At 30.7% G+C, this 21,335-nt stretch overlaps 1 protein-coding gene across 20 annotated transcripts in view; it reads right to left on the bottom strand.

Annotated features, from left to right (window-relative positions):
- Window positions 1-339: 339 nt before the first annotated feature.
- Window positions 340-21,335, bottom strand: part of LOC143067267 (muscleblind-like protein 1) — a 123,963-nt gene continuing 102,967 nt past the window's right edge. For 12 of the 20 annotated variants that reach the window (XM_076240377.1, XM_076240376.1, XM_076240385.1 and 9 more), the window contains 6 exons: window positions 13,854-13,919; window positions 12,863-13,016; window positions 11,254-11,337; window positions 9,934-10,043; window positions 5,638-5,722; window positions 340-4,627 (listed from right to left, as the gene is read on the bottom strand). In XM_076240377.1, coding sequence (XP_076096492.1) covers window positions 4,509-4,627; window positions 5,638-5,722; window positions 9,934-10,043; window positions 11,254-11,337; window positions 12,863-13,016; window positions 13,854-13,919 — 618 coding nt within the window. In that variant the 3' untranslated portion in view covers window positions 340-4,508. The remainder of the gene's footprint in view (window positions 4,628-5,637; window positions 5,723-9,933; window positions 10,044-11,253; window positions 11,338-12,862; window positions 13,017-13,853; window positions 13,920-21,335) is intronic. The other 8 variants (XM_076240386.1, XM_076240390.1, XM_076240391.1 and 5 more) reach the window with 4 other exon arrangements.

Genomic DNA, 21,335 nt, shown 5'->3' on the forward strand with positions numbered 1-21,335 from the left:
AAATATAGCCGGCTTTGAATAAAGTTGGTTTAAAAAGTGACTGTTTTCCACTATTTAGCAGCGATTTAAATTGCCTGTGATAATTCTGCATACAAACATTATATTTCATAGAAAAAAACTCTATAGTAAAGGCAGTTAGTTTTCACTACATATGCCTTTTGTTCGAATACCAAGACTGCTGCTTTAAAGGCAAATATTGACACAATGCATCTAAAAGATGATGTGTCGGCTGGAAATTCTTGCTAGGTGTAAATATAAGAACACTCTAAAACCTTGAGCCGGAGCTCACTGCAAAAGGACAAAGGAAGTGAGATCATGCAGAAAAAGAGCACAACACAGTTTACTAGTATGTATAATGGTTATATTCTAAATCATATATTTATTTATGCTTCTCTTTCAGAGTCCTTTACAAGCTAAAGCAAACAACACACTGTAAGCAACATGATGTCCTTATGGACGCATTTATAGCAAATAAGCTTAAGCAATTCTACATGTTATAGCTCTGTAAGTGAATCTGTGCAAAATTAGCACAAAATCATTATGTAAATAATAAATGATGTTGTTTTTGTGAGTTCAAATAAAACCATCACCGGCTGACAAAGATATATAATATGATGGCTGCTGATATGAACTACAAGGCATGCATAATTTACCATTTAAGTTGTTAAAAATCAAGCCGTGAATAATTATTCTTAACAACAAGTATTGATAATCCTTCCAAGATATTTTCACATTCTTTGAATCAATTTTAGTTAGCTATTGACAATCCAATCAGATTTATCCACCTAGATGTAATTCTAAAATCCAATGGCCTGCCATCTTTCAAACTGCTTCAATTCTTTTGGTTTGAAACAGCAAATCTGATTGGATGACCAATTATTACAACACACAATTAAAATTTCATTTTCAGAAGCAGCTGCTAAATATACTGATGGGCACTTGCTGAGAGAACTGTTTGACAGTCCTTTGAACAATTGAGATTTAATCTATGCAAGAACAAATTTTGACAGGAACAATTATGTTCATCCAATAATATTAATTTATTCTATTTTTGAGATTTTGCTGTACAAATAAAACACTTAAAATCTTTATTTCTAAAAATTTGAATTTTTGAAAAAATTATACACAATTCATTTCAATTTTGTTCCAACATAGATAATTGCACCTCAATTGTTCACACTTAAGCAAACAAAGCCATTTACATTTATAATGGTTCATACCGTTAATTGTTTCACACTACTGGTATGCAAGCTTAGACTTCTCGGATTTCTTATATAAAAAACTTTGCCCAAGACAAAATCTCTATAATTTTACACCAAAATATCTTGAAAGCGAACATTTGATGTTCCTTTTTTTCTATCCATATAATCAATGCATGAATTGGAGTAATCAAAAAATATATATACATGTCATAATAATTATGGTAACATTCATACAACAAAGAACACATTCCTTGCTGCGTGTTTAACACACAGCGTTTAGACTAATATAATGTGATCATTCAACAAGTTTGTTTTATACAAATGAAATATCCAATCTCTGCTTGGGAATAAAAAAATAAAAGTTTAAAAATATGCTGGTAGGAGAGACACAACTTATTTCTAGGCTGTTCTTACTTTAAACATGCATTTTTATGTTTTAAATTCATTTTTTAAACCAAAATTTCTTTCAAATATTTCATAATAATTTTTGTATGAATTTAAAACTGTATTATCAATTGATCAATTTTCTTATGTTCAAAATTGAAATCATATTATAAGCTTTTGAAACATGGGTGTTCTTCTGGCAAATTAAATTGTAAAGACACATTTTAAATGCATCTAACAAAGACAAAAATAAAAATAGAAATGAAAAATTTGTAACAAAGCACCAACTAAAAGACAGAACACAATAGTTAACTTGCGTAGTATAGGGTTAGAAAGACTTTGGTTTTAATGTTAACTGTGTTATGTCTCATTTAATATTAAAAAAAATATAGCAGAGATTGGATTTAAAAATAATGAAAAAAAGATGACACTTATTAAAACCACTGTTAACAAATGACTAAAACTACACACTAACATTATAATATCACAAATAATTTTAACAGTTTGTCATGTAAACAATTGAGAAAGTAACAAGTTGATATGGCATCAATGAAATAGATGAGAAAAAATAATCATTTCAAAATAAAATTATTTTTTGTTAAATAATTGCAGTATATTGAAATTCTAAAAAATTGGAAATAAAAAATATAAGTTTCAATAAATTTTTAATAAAATATTAAGTTTACAATTTACTGGAAAATTTGATGTAACTATTTTCAACGTAATAAAACATTTCTATTTTTTCATTTCATTTTCTAGAGATACCTTTCATAAGAGATCATGATTTAAATATAAGTTTTGGCAAACTAAAAAAACACTTTAAAAAGACATATTTTTGTAAATGTTCATAGAACTGAAGACTAAGACATATTTATGGCACTTCGATATAAAAAAAGTCATCAGAAAATTTTCAGCAAGTACAGCACTATATATTCCTAAGAAATTATATTCAAATAGATTTTAAAAAGTTAACAAATGGACAACACTCAAAAAACTTCAAATAATTCTTTTTGCTAGAGACAATATTTTGTGGGGAAAATGACTGAGACAAAATTTATCCATTACTGGAAATAAGTATCACTATTTTTTCTTAAATCAATTTCTTGACCAAAATTTATTACATAATTTGGCATAAAGATAACAAAAAGAAGGAACTTGACTTTTTTTTCAATTTGGGAGGGGATAAAAATAAACTTAATGTTCACCTATGGGCAAACCTACAGTTTGCTAATTTTGCATAGAAAATTTACTATAAAAGAGAAGCTTTCAAGCATCTTTAAAAAATTAGTGTTTTTTTTCTAAACTATTATATTTTTACAATAAGAAGTGCAAAGCTAAAATCCAAATCTTTAAAATCCTAAATTGTGTATGAATTCTTAAGAAAATATAGAAGATTTCATTAAAATCACTTTGTAGTAAATAACAACATTATAAGTATTAATAAATTACTTATAAAAAAACTTGGGTTTAGAAATAATTTTTGTATCTGTATAAAATAAAGGGAAGATACGCTGTACAACTTGTAATGAATATATTTACACCTTTAGAAATTAGCACTATACATTGTACATGACTACCACCACAAAACACAAAAATAAAATATTGTAAAGAAGTCAGAAAAATGGTTGAAATTGGTTGTAGGTTGTGGGTCACACGAGGACCAAAAAACATTTCATTATATGGCACATTTTATTAAAAACATTCAAATAAAACTTGTTCATATCAAATAATAACACGATAAAGTCATTTAACAGAACAGAGTCAAAAATAAAACAAATTCAAACTATCAAAATAAAATATTAACTTCCTTTTTACATACAGATGGGAGGGAATTTCATGGAAATTATCAGTATGTAGGTAAACTGGACATAAGGTTTGACTGAATATATGTCTTTCAAGTCCTTTGATTGCTTACAAGCTATCAAAATCAATTAAGTCTGAATGTAACAAACTGTGAAAAATGTTATATTTTAAGGGTTTGTAATGTTAAATGACTTTATTCTAATGTGCATTTTTATGATTGCACCATTTTCATCAAAAAATATAATTTACAACAATTCTCCAATCTTTATTTTAAAACAATAAACTATTCCATGTAGGACTAGTCTATTGTTCTAAAATAGAGATGTGAAGGTCAAAATATTCAAACTAAAGTAACTCATTAACAAAGTAGAAAAATACTAACACAAAGCTGATAGCAGAAATTTGCTAGCAGTTTGTGATGAAGACATATGTTGAAGCATTGGACTTTCCTTGATAAATTAGCTCACTATCGCACATCAGATAAAAAAGTAGGTCACCATTGTTTGATACAATTATTATAGTTTTGTACAATTTATGTAAATTTGTTTTGTAAAACCAAGTCTTGAAATGTTTAACTTACAAACATATCTTTTTTATAGCCAAACAATGGTGACTGAATACTTCTCTATTTATATTATCCTGCATTGCTATGTAACAATTGTGTAGAGATGCGTAACTAACCCTTACTTGTTATAAAAAACTTGCGTAGTATGAATTAGCTAAGGCTTGCAAGCCGATAGATCATACTGAACACATTATCAAACTGTAGAAGGTTTGAGCAAAATTGTGTACGTGTGTGGAGAACTAAACATGGCACAGTTGAACAAATATGTTAATTACTATGTCCATACATCACGGGAAAATTATCTTAATTCAGCATTGGCAAAGTAGTTGAATGTGTCTGAAAATAATATGGCAACCATTAACTTGTGTGTCACCGGAGACAAACAATAAAGAATTATCTAAATAGCACCTTTCTAATGAAATGGCCACTTGTGTTAAAATGTATAACAAGTCAATTCAACTCTTTATCCAATGGCAGGAATCATATAGTCAATTAAAACATTATAATAAAGACAGATTTGACATCACTTGGATGTTTGGAAGAAACTTTCACTGTCATTTTGCAGGTGGAAGTTCTACAGGAATATGATAATATTTGCACATGGGACGTGTGCATTTTCCTCTGACAGAATCACGACAGACTGTAACTTTTCCATCCCCAACTTCAACATATTCTGTAAAACAAAGTACAATTTAATTTAGCGGCAAAATACAGCTATAAATAAAAGGTATATTAGTTAAGAAATATCATGTTTTTACAAATTGCTGAATAATCTACATCAGGCATTTGTTTTTAATAAATTTAGGTGTGAATCATTTTCTAGTTTCTAAGCTTTCAAGTGCAGTGTGGATCACATGTTTTCAATCCCATCAAACAACTAAACAACATTGTAGACCTATGTACAATCATTGGCTCCTCAATGTGCTTTGTGATGGACATTTATTGGCTTTTGTTCATGTTATTTAAATAAAACTTGCTGCACATATACTGGAGCTGTTCCTGTTCACTTTTTTTTTTTTTTTTATGAATATGACTTATCAAATTTTTTATTACTGGATGTGCATATTTTTAAATAATTTGATTTTGGATGTAATATGTCTTCTGCATGAGTGGCTAAATATTGTTTTGTCTATCAGCTCATTGACATAAGTTTGTCATGAGACAGTGATGTCATCAACATTTTGTTTGTGAATTACTCCTTAAAAAAGTAATTTTGAATTAAAATATAAGAAATTGCTGTTATATTGTTTCTGCCTTTTCAAAATAACCTCAAGAATGTAGAGCACACTTTTAAACAACCCCTTATGTATTTTCACAGTCCTTTCTGGATTAACATCCCAATATCTTACATTCTGAGACACATGCCAGAAAATAAAACCACCTTAAAAAGTCTATATTTAACAGCATCAGACTCTTGTGAAATCTACAGTTAAGAAATAAACGAAAGGCAAACAAATATACTAAATGGATGACCTCTTAAATTTGTAACTTTTTTTGTGAAACAAAAGTTTAGACATAGGAACAGGGAAAATATTAATAGCCATTTCAGATTCCTAAAAATGGTCTGCTTTTCTCAAATAGCATTTGAAAATAATAAAAAACTGTGTTATATATTATTTCACAAAATACATGAGAATGTTAAATATAAACTAATTTTGATGGCCTAATAGTTACAAAACTCACCTTCAAGTACATGCACATACTTGCATGTTGGCCTCTGACATTGGCCTAACCTAAAATCTCGGCATGCTGGGAGGCTGTCCAGTAACTGTAACAGCAAAATATACAATTTATACATTAATAGCCTGCAGTTTGTGAATCAATTACTATTTTATATAACTCATTCATATGTATTAAATTAAATAATTGAAATAGTCTAGCGTTAGTTGTATTGTTTAAAATTAGTTAGCAGACAATGAACTGGATTAGAGGTTAAAGCAGCTATTAGTTTTGTCTTCAGGAATAACTGTTCAGAGGGTAAAGCGTCCATAAGTTATGTTTCCAGGAAAGTAGCAGCAATAGCTATGTCCCCTTTTTGCTATATCTTAACAGATAAAGATAATAAGGGAAAAGTAAAAAATACTCTCACAGATAAAAAATTTAACAACTATGTTATGATTCAGGAAAAATAATATAATTCTTTTCCTAAATTGACAAAAAGTTGAAAAATTATATAAAGATCAGGTAGACATGAAAACTCAAAGGTTTCATGAATTAATTCTGTGGAAACTAGCAATTGGTCTTCAACAAAAATGTTATCCTTATGAGTTTACAATGTTCTGGTACTAAATTAATATTTTGGTAAACATGTTTTGCAGGCTATTATTCTTATTTGCACCTGACAGCTTTAAGCATTACAATTTACTTTTACAATTAAATTTTCTTTTTTGTTGTGATAACATTTTACTTTCAAACACAGTTCTTATTACATGGTAAAAAAGCTGAAAACCGGAAAATGGTCACTGGTTCTATGATATTTCCTTTTTGCAATGTTAAAACAAAGGATAGATATATATGAGTTCTGTGGATGGTAAAAATTCAATGCACTTCTTATTGACTTGATATAAAATATGGAGATGTGGTAGGATTGCTGACAAGACAAGTAACCAACAGATCAAATGAAATTGCCAATGAAACAACTATCAATAAGAGACCAAAAGGGATTACAAATGAGACAGCTATCTCAAAGAAACCAAAAGAGAATGCCAGTATCAAACAGCAACAAAAGAAGACCTAACGAGACAACAACTGACTGGAGACCAAAGGAGACAAGACTACTATCCAATATAAACAAAAGGAGACTTATTTTACTATGGAGACCATAATAGACCGAGATAAATGTCAAACCAAGTCCAATGCAGACAGACTACTGTCCATTACAGACCAAATGAGACTGATTTAACTATCCCTGGAGACCATAATAGACCGAGATAAATGTCAAACCAAGTCCAATGCAGACAGACTACTGTCCATTGCAGACCAAAGGAGACTGAGAAAACTATCCATCTCAAATAAGACTGAGATTACATTCCAACAGAGACCAAACAAAACTGAGACAACCATCCACTATATACCAAATACAATTCAGAAAATTAACCAGAAGAGACCAACAAAGACCGTAAATTATCTATCAAAGACCAAAGGCTGAGAATACTATCTACATCTACATCGTACGACGATCCATCAGCACATTGATGACTTTACGCCGGCGCATAGCAAACAGACCAAAGGAGGCTAAGACTACTATCAATAAGAGACAAAAGGAGACTGAGAATACTATCAATCCAAGGCTAAATGAGACTGAGAATAATCAAGACCAAAGTAGATTGAGATTTATATCTACCAAAGACTGAAACGGATTTCCTTTAGAGACAAAAGGAAACAGAGATGACAACAGTCCAACAGACACAAAAGGAAATTGATACTATTATTCAACGGAGACATAAAAAGAACTGAGACTTCCATTCATTAGAGACTGAGATATTATCCACCAGAGACCAAAGGAGGCTGAGACTATTATTCAATGAACACCAACTAAGAATGAAACTTCAATTCACTAGAGACTGAGATATTATCCGTCAAAGTCCAAAGAAGACTGAGACTATTATCCATCCAAGACCAAAATAAGAGCGACTTCTATCTATCAGACACTGGGACTACTTTCCATATGACACCAAAATAACTTCATACTTCATATCAAACAAAGACTAAAACAAAAGGAGACTGAGACATCTCGTCACTGGAGACCAAAAGAGACTGAGACTACCATCTTTTAGACCCAAGAAGACTGAGAAAACTATCCACAGAAGACATAAATTACAATCCATCTTAGACGAAAGGAGACAGTGACTACTATCTACCTGAAATGATAAAAGACAGAGACTACCTCCCATCAGACTCTGAGAACCAAAAAACTTGGAAGACTTCTAGTTCGATCCACCAAAGACAGAGAAATTCATTCACTCGAGACCAAAGTAGATTGAGACTATTGTCTGAAGATCAAGGGAGATTTAGACTTAAATCCATCCAAAACCAGACTCTCAGTAAGGATTTTTTTGCTGACAAATATTCGTTTGTTTCAGAAGTAAATGAAAAAAACAATGATTGCTTATTAAACAATGTTATGTTTTAGGCTTCATTGTCTTTCCTGTAATGATATTGTTAGATCTATGATTTGTGATTATCATGTGAAGTGCATATACAGAAAATCAACAACAGCTATATTTGGTAAATTAAACAAAATAAAAATGAACAAATATAAATAAGAAAAGATAAGGGAAAGCAATGAAAATAAAAATAAAAATAACAAAAATAAAACATGTAAACATGCATAATAGCCTGCATAAAACTACATCCATACATCTTGTAGGATTAGGACGTTTGTCATGTTCATTTGTAACATCAGGGCCTTTCAAAAAAAAAAAAAAGTTATTCTGAAAAGGTTAACGACTTATTCATGACTTAAGACTATTTTTTTTTTAAGATTTGTCGTGAAATTAGTCGCAGTTGCTTTCATAGATCTCATTTAATAGATTTTTGAAAATTACAAAAAAACTTTTGATGTAAAGGGATCAAATATTTAAAAATTCGTAAGGGTTCCACGGAACCCAGTGTCTCGCCTACTTTTGCTGTTAATCGCAGACTCAACAAAAATGAGGGAAAACATCAATAGAAATTTCCCTCTGGATACTGTCTTTTGATTGAAAAAAGCTTCCAAGTTTGGTAAAAAAATCCAGGATAGTTTATGAATCTAAAAAATGTTTTATAAACTTTAACTGCAGACTGTATGTAATGTTAACTGGAAGAAAAACTAAGTCCATTTATAAGTAAAATACAGAAAGAGTGAATATTTTTTTTACAAAATTTACTTCTGAATAATATCTTATGATCAGAAACAAGCTTTTGTCTAAGTTTGGTAAAAATCCAGGATAGTTTAAGAACATTATAAAAATTTTAAAAACTTTAAGCACAGAGAGAATGTAATGTTTCCTCGCAGAAAAACTAAGTCCATTTATAAGTAAAATACGGAAAAGTGGAAATTTATTTTTACAAAATTTTCTTTTTGATACTATCTTATGACCATAAACAAGCTTCTGTCCAAGTTTGGTACAAATCAAGGTTAGTTTATTAAAGTTAATAAAATTTTAAAAACTTTAACCACAGAGTGAATGTAATGTTTCCTCGCAGAAAAACTAAGTCATTTATAAGTAAAATACGGAAAAAATGGAATTTTATTTTTACAAAATTTACTTCTGGATACTTTCTTATGATCATAAACAAGCTTCTGTCCAAGTTTGGTAGAAATTCAGTATAGTTTAAGAAAGTTATTAAAATTTCAAAAACTTTAACCACAGAGTGAATATTTGTGGACGCCGCCGCCGCCGCCGACGGAATGTAGGATCGCTTAGTGTCGCTTTTTCGACTAAAGTCGAAGGCTCGACAAAAATCCAGTTCATTATCTGTTAACAATTTACAGGTTTTATCTTAACTTTAAGGAATTTGTCTACAATAATTATTTTATTTCTCAATGAAAGATTTTGTCAAATAAAAGAACAGTATAACTGCTTATTCCCTTGAAGCATAGAAGTTAAGTTAACTTGCCTTTGTCTACTGCGAAATAGAATTGTTTATATTTGTCAGTGGCAACAGTATCTGGCCAGCATTGAAGCTTTTTTATTTGGATAGTTACATTGTATTCTAGCTAATCTAGCATGTTGTCTTTTTTTTTGTATAAGAAAGCAAATCATAATCTTTAAAATTAAATTTCAATGAAAATACTATCTAGCTAAGAAAGAAAATTCTAAGGTTTGGATAAGTCTACTGTATTATGTGTTGATCATTAGTACAATTAGTAATGGTTAGTGGTGCACTGACTTTGTGATTTATACTTTGTATATTTGTGGTTGTACAAATTTCCCTTACTGTCCCCCCTTACTTGGTTGTCAATTAACCTAGCAGAATCACATTACACAACACTACCTGTCCATTCTGGTCAAAGTAATTTACGCTTTGTGCGTTAGTAGGTATCAAGGTCGCAGGGGCTGTCACCAGGGCGGCGCCAGCTTCAGCAGGGTTTACTACCAGTGGCACTGTAGTTGTCATGGCAATAGTTAAATTGGTGCAGATGTTGAAGCAAATGAGCACCACATGCAGGTGACCAAAGCAAATTATAAAGCACACAGGAGGAAGAGCATGAAAAGAATGAAATAAAACAATTTCATTGGCTAAGGCCCATAATAAAATATTGTTCAGTTTCTCTTTAATTTTTTTACATCAAATTCAAAATTCATGAATAATCCATTTTGATAGACCTTTGATTTAAAATGAGAAACTTAAACAATCTTTCATATGGGTATACAGTGTGAAAATTAGTTAAATTAAAATGTTAAATAAATACACAATAAATACAATAAAACATAAAATGCAAATGAAAATTAGAAAAGCAATGTTAATAAATTATTACAACTAAAAATGTGCTATAACCATTAATATGCTACAACATGTATTGATGTTTAGTTATGTGTAGATTAGTGGTGACTACTGCATGATATTTTAATGGGGATCATTTCAAATAATGAGAAGCTATTAAGCTATCTATTAAGTATTTCTATAGACAGTAACAATAAGTAAACAATTTCTCACAAATTTAACATTCAGATGTCCTTGACAACTTAAATTTAGTCTATCCAGAGTAAAATCATGCAATAGTCACACATGAAAAACAACTTGTGATTCTAAAAAAGTGAAAAATTAGTATTGAAAATGTAAATGTATGATCATTCTTCATTGGGAAGGTTATAGTTTAAGATGGGCATTCAACAGAGTTCATTCGATATAACAGGTATGATGTGATCATTTCATTCCACAGAGTTCATTCTAGAGGAAGATCCACATAAATGTGAACCATGTCATTCCACAGAGATCATTAACTAAAGATTTATCCACATTAATGTGATCAAGTCATTCCACAGATTTCATTCCAGAAGTAGATCTACATACATATGCTGCCTGTTGATTATAATCTTGGGTGTTAAGTGTATGTGTGTATCAATACTCATCTTTCAAAACAATTTTATCTATGCTTTAGATTTAATCATTTTTGTAACTTTTCTTTATTTTTGAAGTAAAAGATAAAAGTATGAAAATATGAATGAGTATTAATGCACTTAAAATCAGTGAATAAACTAATCAGAATTAGACCAGTCCTTTCTCCTTTACTGCGATTAAATCTATCCCTAGTATACGGAAATAATATAGGTGAGATACATTAGAAGAGCTCATTCAAGGGAAATAACTCACTTGTTACTGGAGCCTGTTGCATCTGCATAGTGGAGAAAGTAGGCTGGTAAATCTGTGCTCCATTCATTGGACCAGCTTTGCTGTCTATAAAACAATTTCATTTCAGTTATTACCTCCTAGTTTTACAACCTGATACATGTATCTCATATTCTACCCATATAATAAGGTACATTTTTGTACAAGGTCATTCAGATATGAGGTCAGATTTTAGGAAGTTTGAAAATCAAAAAGCAATAAGCAAAATCTACCAATTCTACAAATGTCATCAGATTGTTCTTGGATCAAACCAATGTATCAAATTTCTGAAACACTTGTCACCTTATAGTGTAGATTTATGGGGAAACCCTTCACACATGCAAACTGGATATTTCCACAACAAACAGCATATATTTCAGTAGATTGATACAATTATAAGCAAAAAATTTTATTATTTTGGAAGATAGTTTAAAACAACTTTCCTTGACCACAATCACAATCTTCGTTATATTCATCAGACTAAGCCAGCAAGGTCCTTAAATCTTATTTTATTTGTTCCTGCACATAGCCCTGTATTTATAACAACATGTGGACAATTAAATAAATTAATATCATAGCTGTGAGTGGGACAGATTTGTCCTTGGGGGTACCAATTGTATACTTAATTGATAAGGGGTGCGGCTGGGATTCTGTTAACCCACCCTTTTCATACAAGGCATAGGTAAACATGTAAAATTTTCCCGAATATTGTTTTGGTTTCATGGTAAGTAATGTAAGAGAGTAATACCAAAGTGTCAAAAGAGAGAAAATTGGTTGATAAAAAAATAACCAGGCAGAATAAAGGAGTTATGGGAACTTAATTGACTTAATCATATATTTCTGATAGTTTTTCCCAACCTATTTACATATTTTCAAGCTTGAAATGGTGACCTATTTGAGTGTTACATCCTAACGCCTAACCTTGTATATAAGAGGTGCCCTGCCCCTAAAACCCAGGATTTTTCCCTGCTTTTTAAAGTGATCAGTTTAGTATAACAATGCATATCAAGCTTTCAGCAACAAAAATTTAAGCAGATACAGCTTTCTTACAGAAAATTTAAAACAAGAATGTTTGGATTTATTTACATTACTAATATTGATAAAAAGTTAATATGAATGAAAAATATTATTCTATGATAAATAATACTTTTTTTAATAATTAGTTAAATATTTACAGAAAAAATAAGCCTGTTTGTTAAAAAGCTGTATCTGCCAAGCAACAGCTCAGCCATGATAAATACAAATGATAATGCAGTCTAATTAATCATCTTGATATGGGATTTAAAGAGTGCCAGTAATTCAGTGCATGAAGATTGGCCCTTTTTCCAAGGCAAACCTTTATTTTTTTGTACTGCCGATGTATACAAACATCAACTCATATACAAGTAAAATGACCAGAAATCTAGAAAATCTTTCCGTTTCAGATACAAATAAAGTTTATAAGGCTGAATCTTAAAGATGGGAATTAGCAAAATAAGTGACCCTCACCAGGTTTGATTCAAAGGAATATATTATATTACTGTCTGACTGGTGAATACCTTCCAACCTGACAAACAGTTTATCAAAAGAACTGAACCTATCCATCCAAACTTACAAGCTAGCGGAAAGTACTGTTGTCCTTGCATGGCTGCTATAGCCTGCTGGTACGCTGCAATATTCATAGGTTGTTGATACATGGCAGGTACTGGACTCTTTCCATCAGCGATCGCTACTCTCTTGTATGGAATCATCGTAGGCATTGAGTTTTGCTACAAAAAAACAACGTACCATGCATCAATACGGAAAATAAAAGGAAAAACTAAAAATTATAATAACGTAAGCTAAAAAGCATTACAAAACTTAAAAATAAAAATAAAATGAGTTAATTTTAATCTAGCCTGTAGCCCTCTGGCCAAAACCTAGTGTTATTGTGTTGTATGCAATGTCAATACTTTTCTGTGTAAATGCCCAAACCCAAAATGCACGTAAAAGAAAACAATCACCGCAGAAACAAAGTAACTAATAGTCTACATAATTCTCAAGCAAAACTCAAGTTTCAGTCTCTAGTATATTTTATATGTACAATCCAAGCAGTTTTAGAATTTCTACATTAATATATATATATATATAAATAAATATACAATGCAATAATACTGACATATCTATGTCTGACACGGCTCGTTTTATTTTGAAATAGTTATTCAATGTTATTTTATCTATTTTTTTATTACTTTCAATTTGAAAAATTAATTATCGAATTTTGATTTTGCAAAATCACATGACATCGTCAAAAACTGAATTTTGAGGTTTCTTTGGGGGCAATCTCCAAATCCAAATTCTGTATAAAAAAAGAAATTAAAAGCCACAAGAAAATATAAAATAGCAGTCATGCACTGCGTGATATTGTTTAAATGCTTGTGAAACAATAAATGGCTAAAATAAACAATGCAGTTTCATCTAAAACTTAGATGAGGCTACATTGAACAATGTCTAAATATAAAAGCTATTATTTATAGAGGCCAGGTCAGGTGATGGTCATGTGACAGTGCAAAAGTTTTCCACAAGCATACTACAGCTACATGCAAAAGCTTGTTGGGATATAGTACCAGAACAAGATCATCAGTTGGGTCTCGAGGTCGCTTCTTCCCTTGAATGACCTCTACAACTTGCGGCTAATTAGTATGCAGAGCACAGTACATGGCGTTCGGCCAATGAAATGGCGGCATGGCAGGGTTGGCAGCACATGACAACAGCAAGCAGCACAAGGCATGATGGGAAGATGAAAATAAAAAAGAAAAAACAGCACCATCAGTAAATTTGTCAATCAGTCATGCACTTTTGTATGTTGTCTTAGTGTGGTCAAATTCTCCCTGCTAACAAATAAAGCAGAAAAATTGTTTAGAAAAATCATGCCTGGTCGATTTAAAGAATAGATTACAAAGAAGATGTAATTATTTTTTTGATTTCCTTGTTTTGAATTTTTGTTAGGAATAAAAATAATTACATCTTGGTTGGAGTATTAACATATAATAAATAGCTGTGTTAATTACAGATCAACAACCTCTGCCAAGTAGTACAAGATTAATATATACTTGTGCTTTAAAAAAGAATAAAACTATCATGCATAAAGAAAAGAAAGATAAAACAAAATGTCTTCCTATTCTGACATTTGAAGCCAGATGTAATACACTGCTGCTACATGTCATATGTCTGCAACTAAAAAGTTCAAAAGGCTTAACGACAGGACTGCTGAAAATCAAACCAAGTGCATTTAGTTCCTATCACATATTTGTCTTGCTGCTTAGAGTTTATCCAGGCTGCCATTTTTATTTCAATGTTTTAATTGACCAAGTATTACTATTGGGACTCTAGATTACAGGACTGATTTAATCTATTCTTCAGTTTCTTCATGATCATCAGAGAACAGTAACCTTACATTAAAAATACCTAGCTTTACTGTTGCACTGTCAGAAACTGTTAAATATCCTTATTTTCCCCCCTCAACAAATCTAAATTAGTACTTTACTATGTATAAAAATTAAGTTTTGATATGGTTGACGAAAAGACTCAACGAGAGATCAAAAGACCTAAGGATATAAATTACTGAAGGGCACTGTCAGACTTCAACAATGAGCAACACCTATACTGTATAGTAAGCTATTAAATTCATGCTATGGAATTAGTTATCACTAAGTTGTGCTACAGCTATAAACATAAAGAGTTGTGGTATATTGCCAATGAGACCTAGTATACACCATAGTCCAAAAAACAGGGATGTTAAGAACTCAAGGTCACTATATGGTCCTCAACAATGAGCAAAACCAACACTGTAAAGTAAGCTGAAAATACATGTTATGGAGTAAGGTATCACTAAATACCACTACAGTAAGTCAACTGTTGTCTATAGAAGGGAACAATTAAGTAGGGTGCCATCCGTTGTAATTTGTGGAAGTGGCCATAAGTAAGTAGTGCATCAGCCTCAATAATTGAGGGGTCATCTGTAATCAGTGCACAGCTAGTCAATAATTGAGGGGTCATTTGTAATCAGTGCACAGCTAGTCAATAATTGAGGGGTCATCTGTAATCAGTGCACAGCTAGTCAATAATTGAGGGGTCATTTGTAATCAGTGCACAGCTAGTCAATAATTGAGGGGTCATTTGTAATCAGTGCACAGTTAGTCAATAATTGAGGGGTCATCTGTAATCAGTGCACAGCTAGTCAATAATTGAGGGGTCATTTGTAATCAGTGCACAGCTAGTCAATAATTGTCTATAGGATTGGGTCAATTATAAGTAGTGCTTCACCATTAGTAGTAATTTATGGAAGGGGTCAATACTAATTAGTGCAAACCCTACTTGATTGTTGTTTAAGAAAGGGTCAATTCTTAGGAGGGCAACACCTACTTCATTGTTGCTTCTTGGAAGGGGCATAATCATGAAGTCTAATGGCTAGTAAATCTTTGTTGATAGCATTTGGTGTTACTTATCTGTGGTACAGCTACTAAGTTGCTATGTAAGGAAGGGGTCAATATGTAGTGCTACAACAGGTAAACATAATCTGAAAACTTTTACAGCATGTGACAAGAGTATGTGTTTAAAGTGACTGAAGCATGAGTAAGGGAAAGGAGCTTTATTGTCAACATGCAATTGAGATATTTATGTGTTAATGAAACTGAATATCAAATATAAATACTGAAATTGACCTCATCAGAAAACCAAATATTTGAAGTTGGAAGGGCTACTATTGGAAAGGAAATTAAACTGAGTGACATCTAGATACATTAACTTTGTTGAAGGCTCCACTGGTACAACTATCTATGAGATTACAACACACAGCTGTCTTATTGGTAACTCAAAGTAATGGACAAGAAAATAGAATAGAAATGACCAATGCTACAGATCCATCCTAAACAATCACTCTGGTCTTTCTGAAACTATATACCTTAATAGTAATAAAGGGTAGTGGTTCCGTTCCATACAACTAGTATTTCTGGAAAAGACCTATCCTTTGTGTAATACTACAGCAAAAAATAAGGATAAAAAGTGTCATTCTTAGATCAAATCTCTTTTATATATTTGTGGTTTTTAAACTAAGTAATGGAATAGTATATAGAGAAAACACAAACAGCCACAACACACATACTACCTTCCAAGTGTAAACTTCCTCAGTCTTCTCTTTAAAGCATGCATATACTTCCAAACATATAACTCAGCTATTTTGTTATTTGGTGATACTTATCTACCAGTAAGTATAGACACCTTCTAATGGGACTTTGGTGATACTTATCTACCAGTAAGTATAGGACACCTTCTTTTGGGACTGGACATTAAAGGAGAATTTTAATTGGACATTTGTCTCTAATATCAAATAATAAGTTTCATTTTTCCACCGTTTTCAATATTTGGTCATTTAAGGAGGGGTCAGTTTTTTTTTCAAATCAGGAAAATAACCTGGTGTAAATATTTGACAGTGATAAACTCTAGGCAGCAGTACACTTAAGTGATAACCTTGCAAAATATAAATAGCTAGATCATTCAAAAGGATATACACTATGTGCAGTATGTATAGCAACTGGTCATAAATAGTTTTATCAATACGATAAAAAAATCAGGTAGTTAATAACAAAGAATATATCAGTTAATAATTTGTCAACTTTTGTCTCTACATTTCCATAAAGTAACTACCATACTCATTACTGAAAGAGGTGCAAATTCAAATCTTGGTTTTATCCTTGAAGTATGTACTATGCTAGAATCTAAAATTTTGTTTTGGCCTATCCCAAAATTAAATAATCTTAATTAGGAAATATTCCAACTGATATATTTCTCATTTTCTGAATCAATAAAAAGTACTGGATTAGTTTCATAAATTTTCCCTGAAAGTTATTGCTCCTTAAAATAAACATATTTGAATGTTGTTTGGTTAATATCCTATGTCGTTCAACAAGTACATTGTATCTCATGTTGTTTTTTATCTATTATACAATTCCTGAAATTAACTACACACAATATAAAGGAAGTACAGTTCTATGCATTTTAACAGTTTTGTACCTGATTTTTTCATGATATGCAACATAAATATGTGTTTAAAATACTTCTGTTCTTCATATGTGTCAGTAAATTCACATAAATGGACCTTTTTTCTATACTTATTAAATATGTGAATAGATATATATACATTTTTGAACATTTGGTGAAGGCAACTTAATTTTCATTAGTCTTGATAGTAGTTTTTATCAGATTTATCAAAATAATGTTTAATACAAAAATATTACTGAACTTCAAAATAAGAAAAAATATTACTGGAGTAGACTAAAGGTTGTGCAATGGTTTTAAGTTATGTTGATGAGACTAGTTCTATGAGTCAATTGGTGAAACTTTGATAAAATATAGATATTCGGTCAACAAAACCCGAATTCATAATTAAGTTGGAACTTAGCAGGACAACATGTATATCTTAGCAAAGATGGCCGGCTTTATACTATTGTAAAATAAATGACTTTTCTGTCAATTGAAACTAATCTTCACCTTTAACCTCACCTAACCACTGCACTTTTAAAACCAAACAACTAAATGTAATCTTTATGTTATGTATTTTACCCAATGTATGAAATCTAACATTTTCTGTGTTTATCCTGATATTTAAACAGTCTTACAGATGATATCAATTCACCCTAATGTTATCAGGGTATTGCAAAGATTTGGTTGTCACGTAGATAAGTAAATGGACCACAACATACAAAGAACAAAAATATTTATTACATTCATATATCAGCAGAAAAATAATAATTTATTTATCACGATAGTAATACCACTAAACAATTTCTTGCATTCATCACAAGCAAAATTTTCACTAACAAGGTCTTTGTTTCACACATAAAACAATGAAATCTAAACTTAACTTAAAATATCTCCACAATGAAATGCAAATAAACACTAACTTTACACTTTCTTTATCTTAAACATTCACGGCTATAAATACTTGACTTTTTACAAGGGATTTAGTATGTTTTGGTTTTGTAATAAACCCCCCCTCCCCGCCCCCAAAAAAAATCTCATTGCAAGGTGTGAAACAAAACATCACCAGCTATAGTAATATGTTAAAACTTCACACTACCATAAGCTACAAAGCAACTTATAAATAAAATTCATACAATAGTTCAGAGGTTAAAATATTCATCATGTGACTGAATTGACCAATGACAGACATTTAAAGCATACCACTGCGATACTACTACATGGCTGATGGTTAACCAGCCAATCAGAAGTATCGATATTGACTTTCCAGGTATATAACCAATCATGTGTGACATGCTATATCTGGGTCACTGACTTGGCCTTGATGCTCACTTTTTACAGGTACCCCCTGATGTATATCAAAAGGTTTCATAGAAAACTAACAGTCGATCTGCAATATTTAAATGAATAATTTAAATAAATCGTTTTTTTTTTCTTCTTTTTAAATGTACACGGCCTTTCGTGTGAAGGAAGAGGTAAATAGCAACAGGAAGTGATTCAAGCAAAGTTTTGTAGATCAAGTAACCTCAGTAATTCAAATATACAGAACAACAAAACAGTTATAAAAAAAAAGTGGTTTGAATGAAAACAAAAACTTATAAGTTTATAAAATGATATGTGTATCTGTTCTGGTTTCAGGCAATGAACAGATTTTGCACTATTACACATTGCTATGCTTTATATACCAAAAATCCCCTAAATACAATCCGCAAAAATCTTTGTAAATTCAAAAACATTTTTTAACATGATCTAAAAAATGTGCAGATATAATATTTACCGATAATAAAAATGTGATGTTACTTGACCTACTTTTGGTGTTTTTGTCACACATATGACTACGCTAACTACTTTTGCCAGCCGAAGCAGGAATATAAGACTGCAATGCCTATTAACTTACTGTATTTGTTTTACCATGGAGAGATTTTTGAAAAATTAAAACTATATATAAAATTACTTTATATTCAAGAATCTGAAGGAAAAAAATTGTTGCGAGTAGAAAGATTACAAATTCAACATTCTGGACAAAACTTTTTTGAATAAGTAAAGATAAAATAACTTTTTATAGCCCAAAATCAGCTAAACAAATACATAAATGAGTTTAATTTGGATGTATTCAAGGATATTAAAACAAAATGTTTTGAATTCTAAGCAACACAATTAGAATTTAGAAATTTTTCTAATGCCAAACAGAAGTTGTGGCAGTAACTGTTAAAATTTGAGTGTTATTTCTGCTGATCTAACAGTGAACCTCTCCATTCTTATAATAAAACAAAGACAGTCGTGTTATAAAGGCAATATAAGCTTTCTCTATAGGCATTTCTACTGGTTCTAGGATAGAAGATAAACTTGTCAGTAAGGTACCATAAATAGAAGTATGATAGTATGATAATTCAGGAGAAAATGTCCATAATGTCATATTTTATCGTTTCAATATATAAAGTTTTTATAGAAACAATAACCATTTATATTTTATGGTTTATTGTCTAGATAGCAATGCTCACTCAAAATTTTAAGAAAAAAAGGCAGTTTTATCAATTCAAATATAAGTGCAAATCCAGATGAATTTATAAGTTTTTAAATTTTCACTTCTGAGGTATCTAAAGTTTATTTCTCTGCTTCAAACCTATTAATTTGTTTTTATTTTTGATTTCAAACATTACAATGATTTGCACTTTTCCATTTATTTCAGCTGTTTTTGAATATAATGCTCTTATTTTATATTCTATAATATTTCAGACAACTTAGAAGCCAAAACTACATCGACACAGTTGTACCCATAAAAATCTCAACACAATATAGTTACAACAGCAAATTCCAAGGTTTCCTATTCACAAAACTGAAGCAATCTCAAAGCAATAATTCCACAAATGTCCAAGCAACGAACTCACGAAAATTGAAATTACTATTCATTCCAAAGCTTGACAATTTCTATCCAGAAGTTTCTGTACATGCAACAATAAGCTATTTAAATTTACAATAAAAAAATCGTCCAAAATCTAAATCATGCCAAATGCATTTCAAAAATATACAATAAAGTTTGTGAGTAGGAAAATTTTCCTTGTCAATAATAAATACTACAATATACTTATTAATATAATTTTAACCACTATTATGCTATCATTACTATCTAAAGGCCTAAGTTCTTTGTCAACTCTTTATCAATTTAACCTTAAGGATACCCCCCAAGTAAAATGGAAAATGCTGCTGTATTCTATACAATAACATGGAAGACTTTTCAACTGTGAACTTTGAACTGTCTCTTCCTTCAAAATATTTTAATTACATAACACTGCTTTATAAAACCTAATTTGTATATTGGAACAAAGGTGTTTTTTTTTGTAATTCATGAGAGATATCTCTAACCAATTTAATGCATTTAAAAAAAAAATATGCAATTCAAGTTCATTATTTAACGTCATTGACAACAGTTCCAAGTTCAAAGTTGAAGCAATCCTTCTGAGATGAATGATGTAATGAATTCTACTTGTGGCACCTTACTAAGAATATTGTTCTACTAAAAATGCTGGCATTTTTTTTTAGGCTTGGCAAAAGCTTAGGTGCTACTGATATCAATATCAAAAGGCTGTAAATTCATCTCATCTGATTGGTTGTCAACGTTTATATTTTGAATTTAAACATCTTTTGATAAGTCCACTTTCTTAGACCAATCAAAAGAAATGTATCGCATTAAAGGTATAACCTATTATACTAAAATAAACCAATCAAATGTGTTAATGAATAAAAACATCTTTATCTATTGTGAAGGATAAGGAGATTTGGATAGAAGAATACTGTAGTAAAGTAGATGGAGATCTGGAAAGTAGCCACAAGTGCTCTATAGCAATAGGTCAAAGGTCAAGTGAACCCAAGGAATTTCTGTATACAGGCTTGCTAAGAGTTTGTTGTTAATGCCAGTTTAATACGAGAAAAAAAAAAGAATAGTTATGCAAACATTTTTTTTTTTAAAGAAATTTTGAGAATACAAAACTTTCAACATATCATGATAAATTACCACTTTTTCATGTTTCATGTAATTTTATATTACACCCTTCAAATAGAGTTATTTCCCC

Source organism: Mytilus galloprovincialis, chromosome 3 (assembly GCF_965363235.1).
Source record: "Mytilus galloprovincialis chromosome 3, xbMytGall1.hap1.1, whole genome shotgun sequence".
Lineage (NCBI taxonomy): Eukaryota > Metazoa > Mollusca > Bivalvia > Mytilida > Mytilidae > Mytilus > Mytilus galloprovincialis.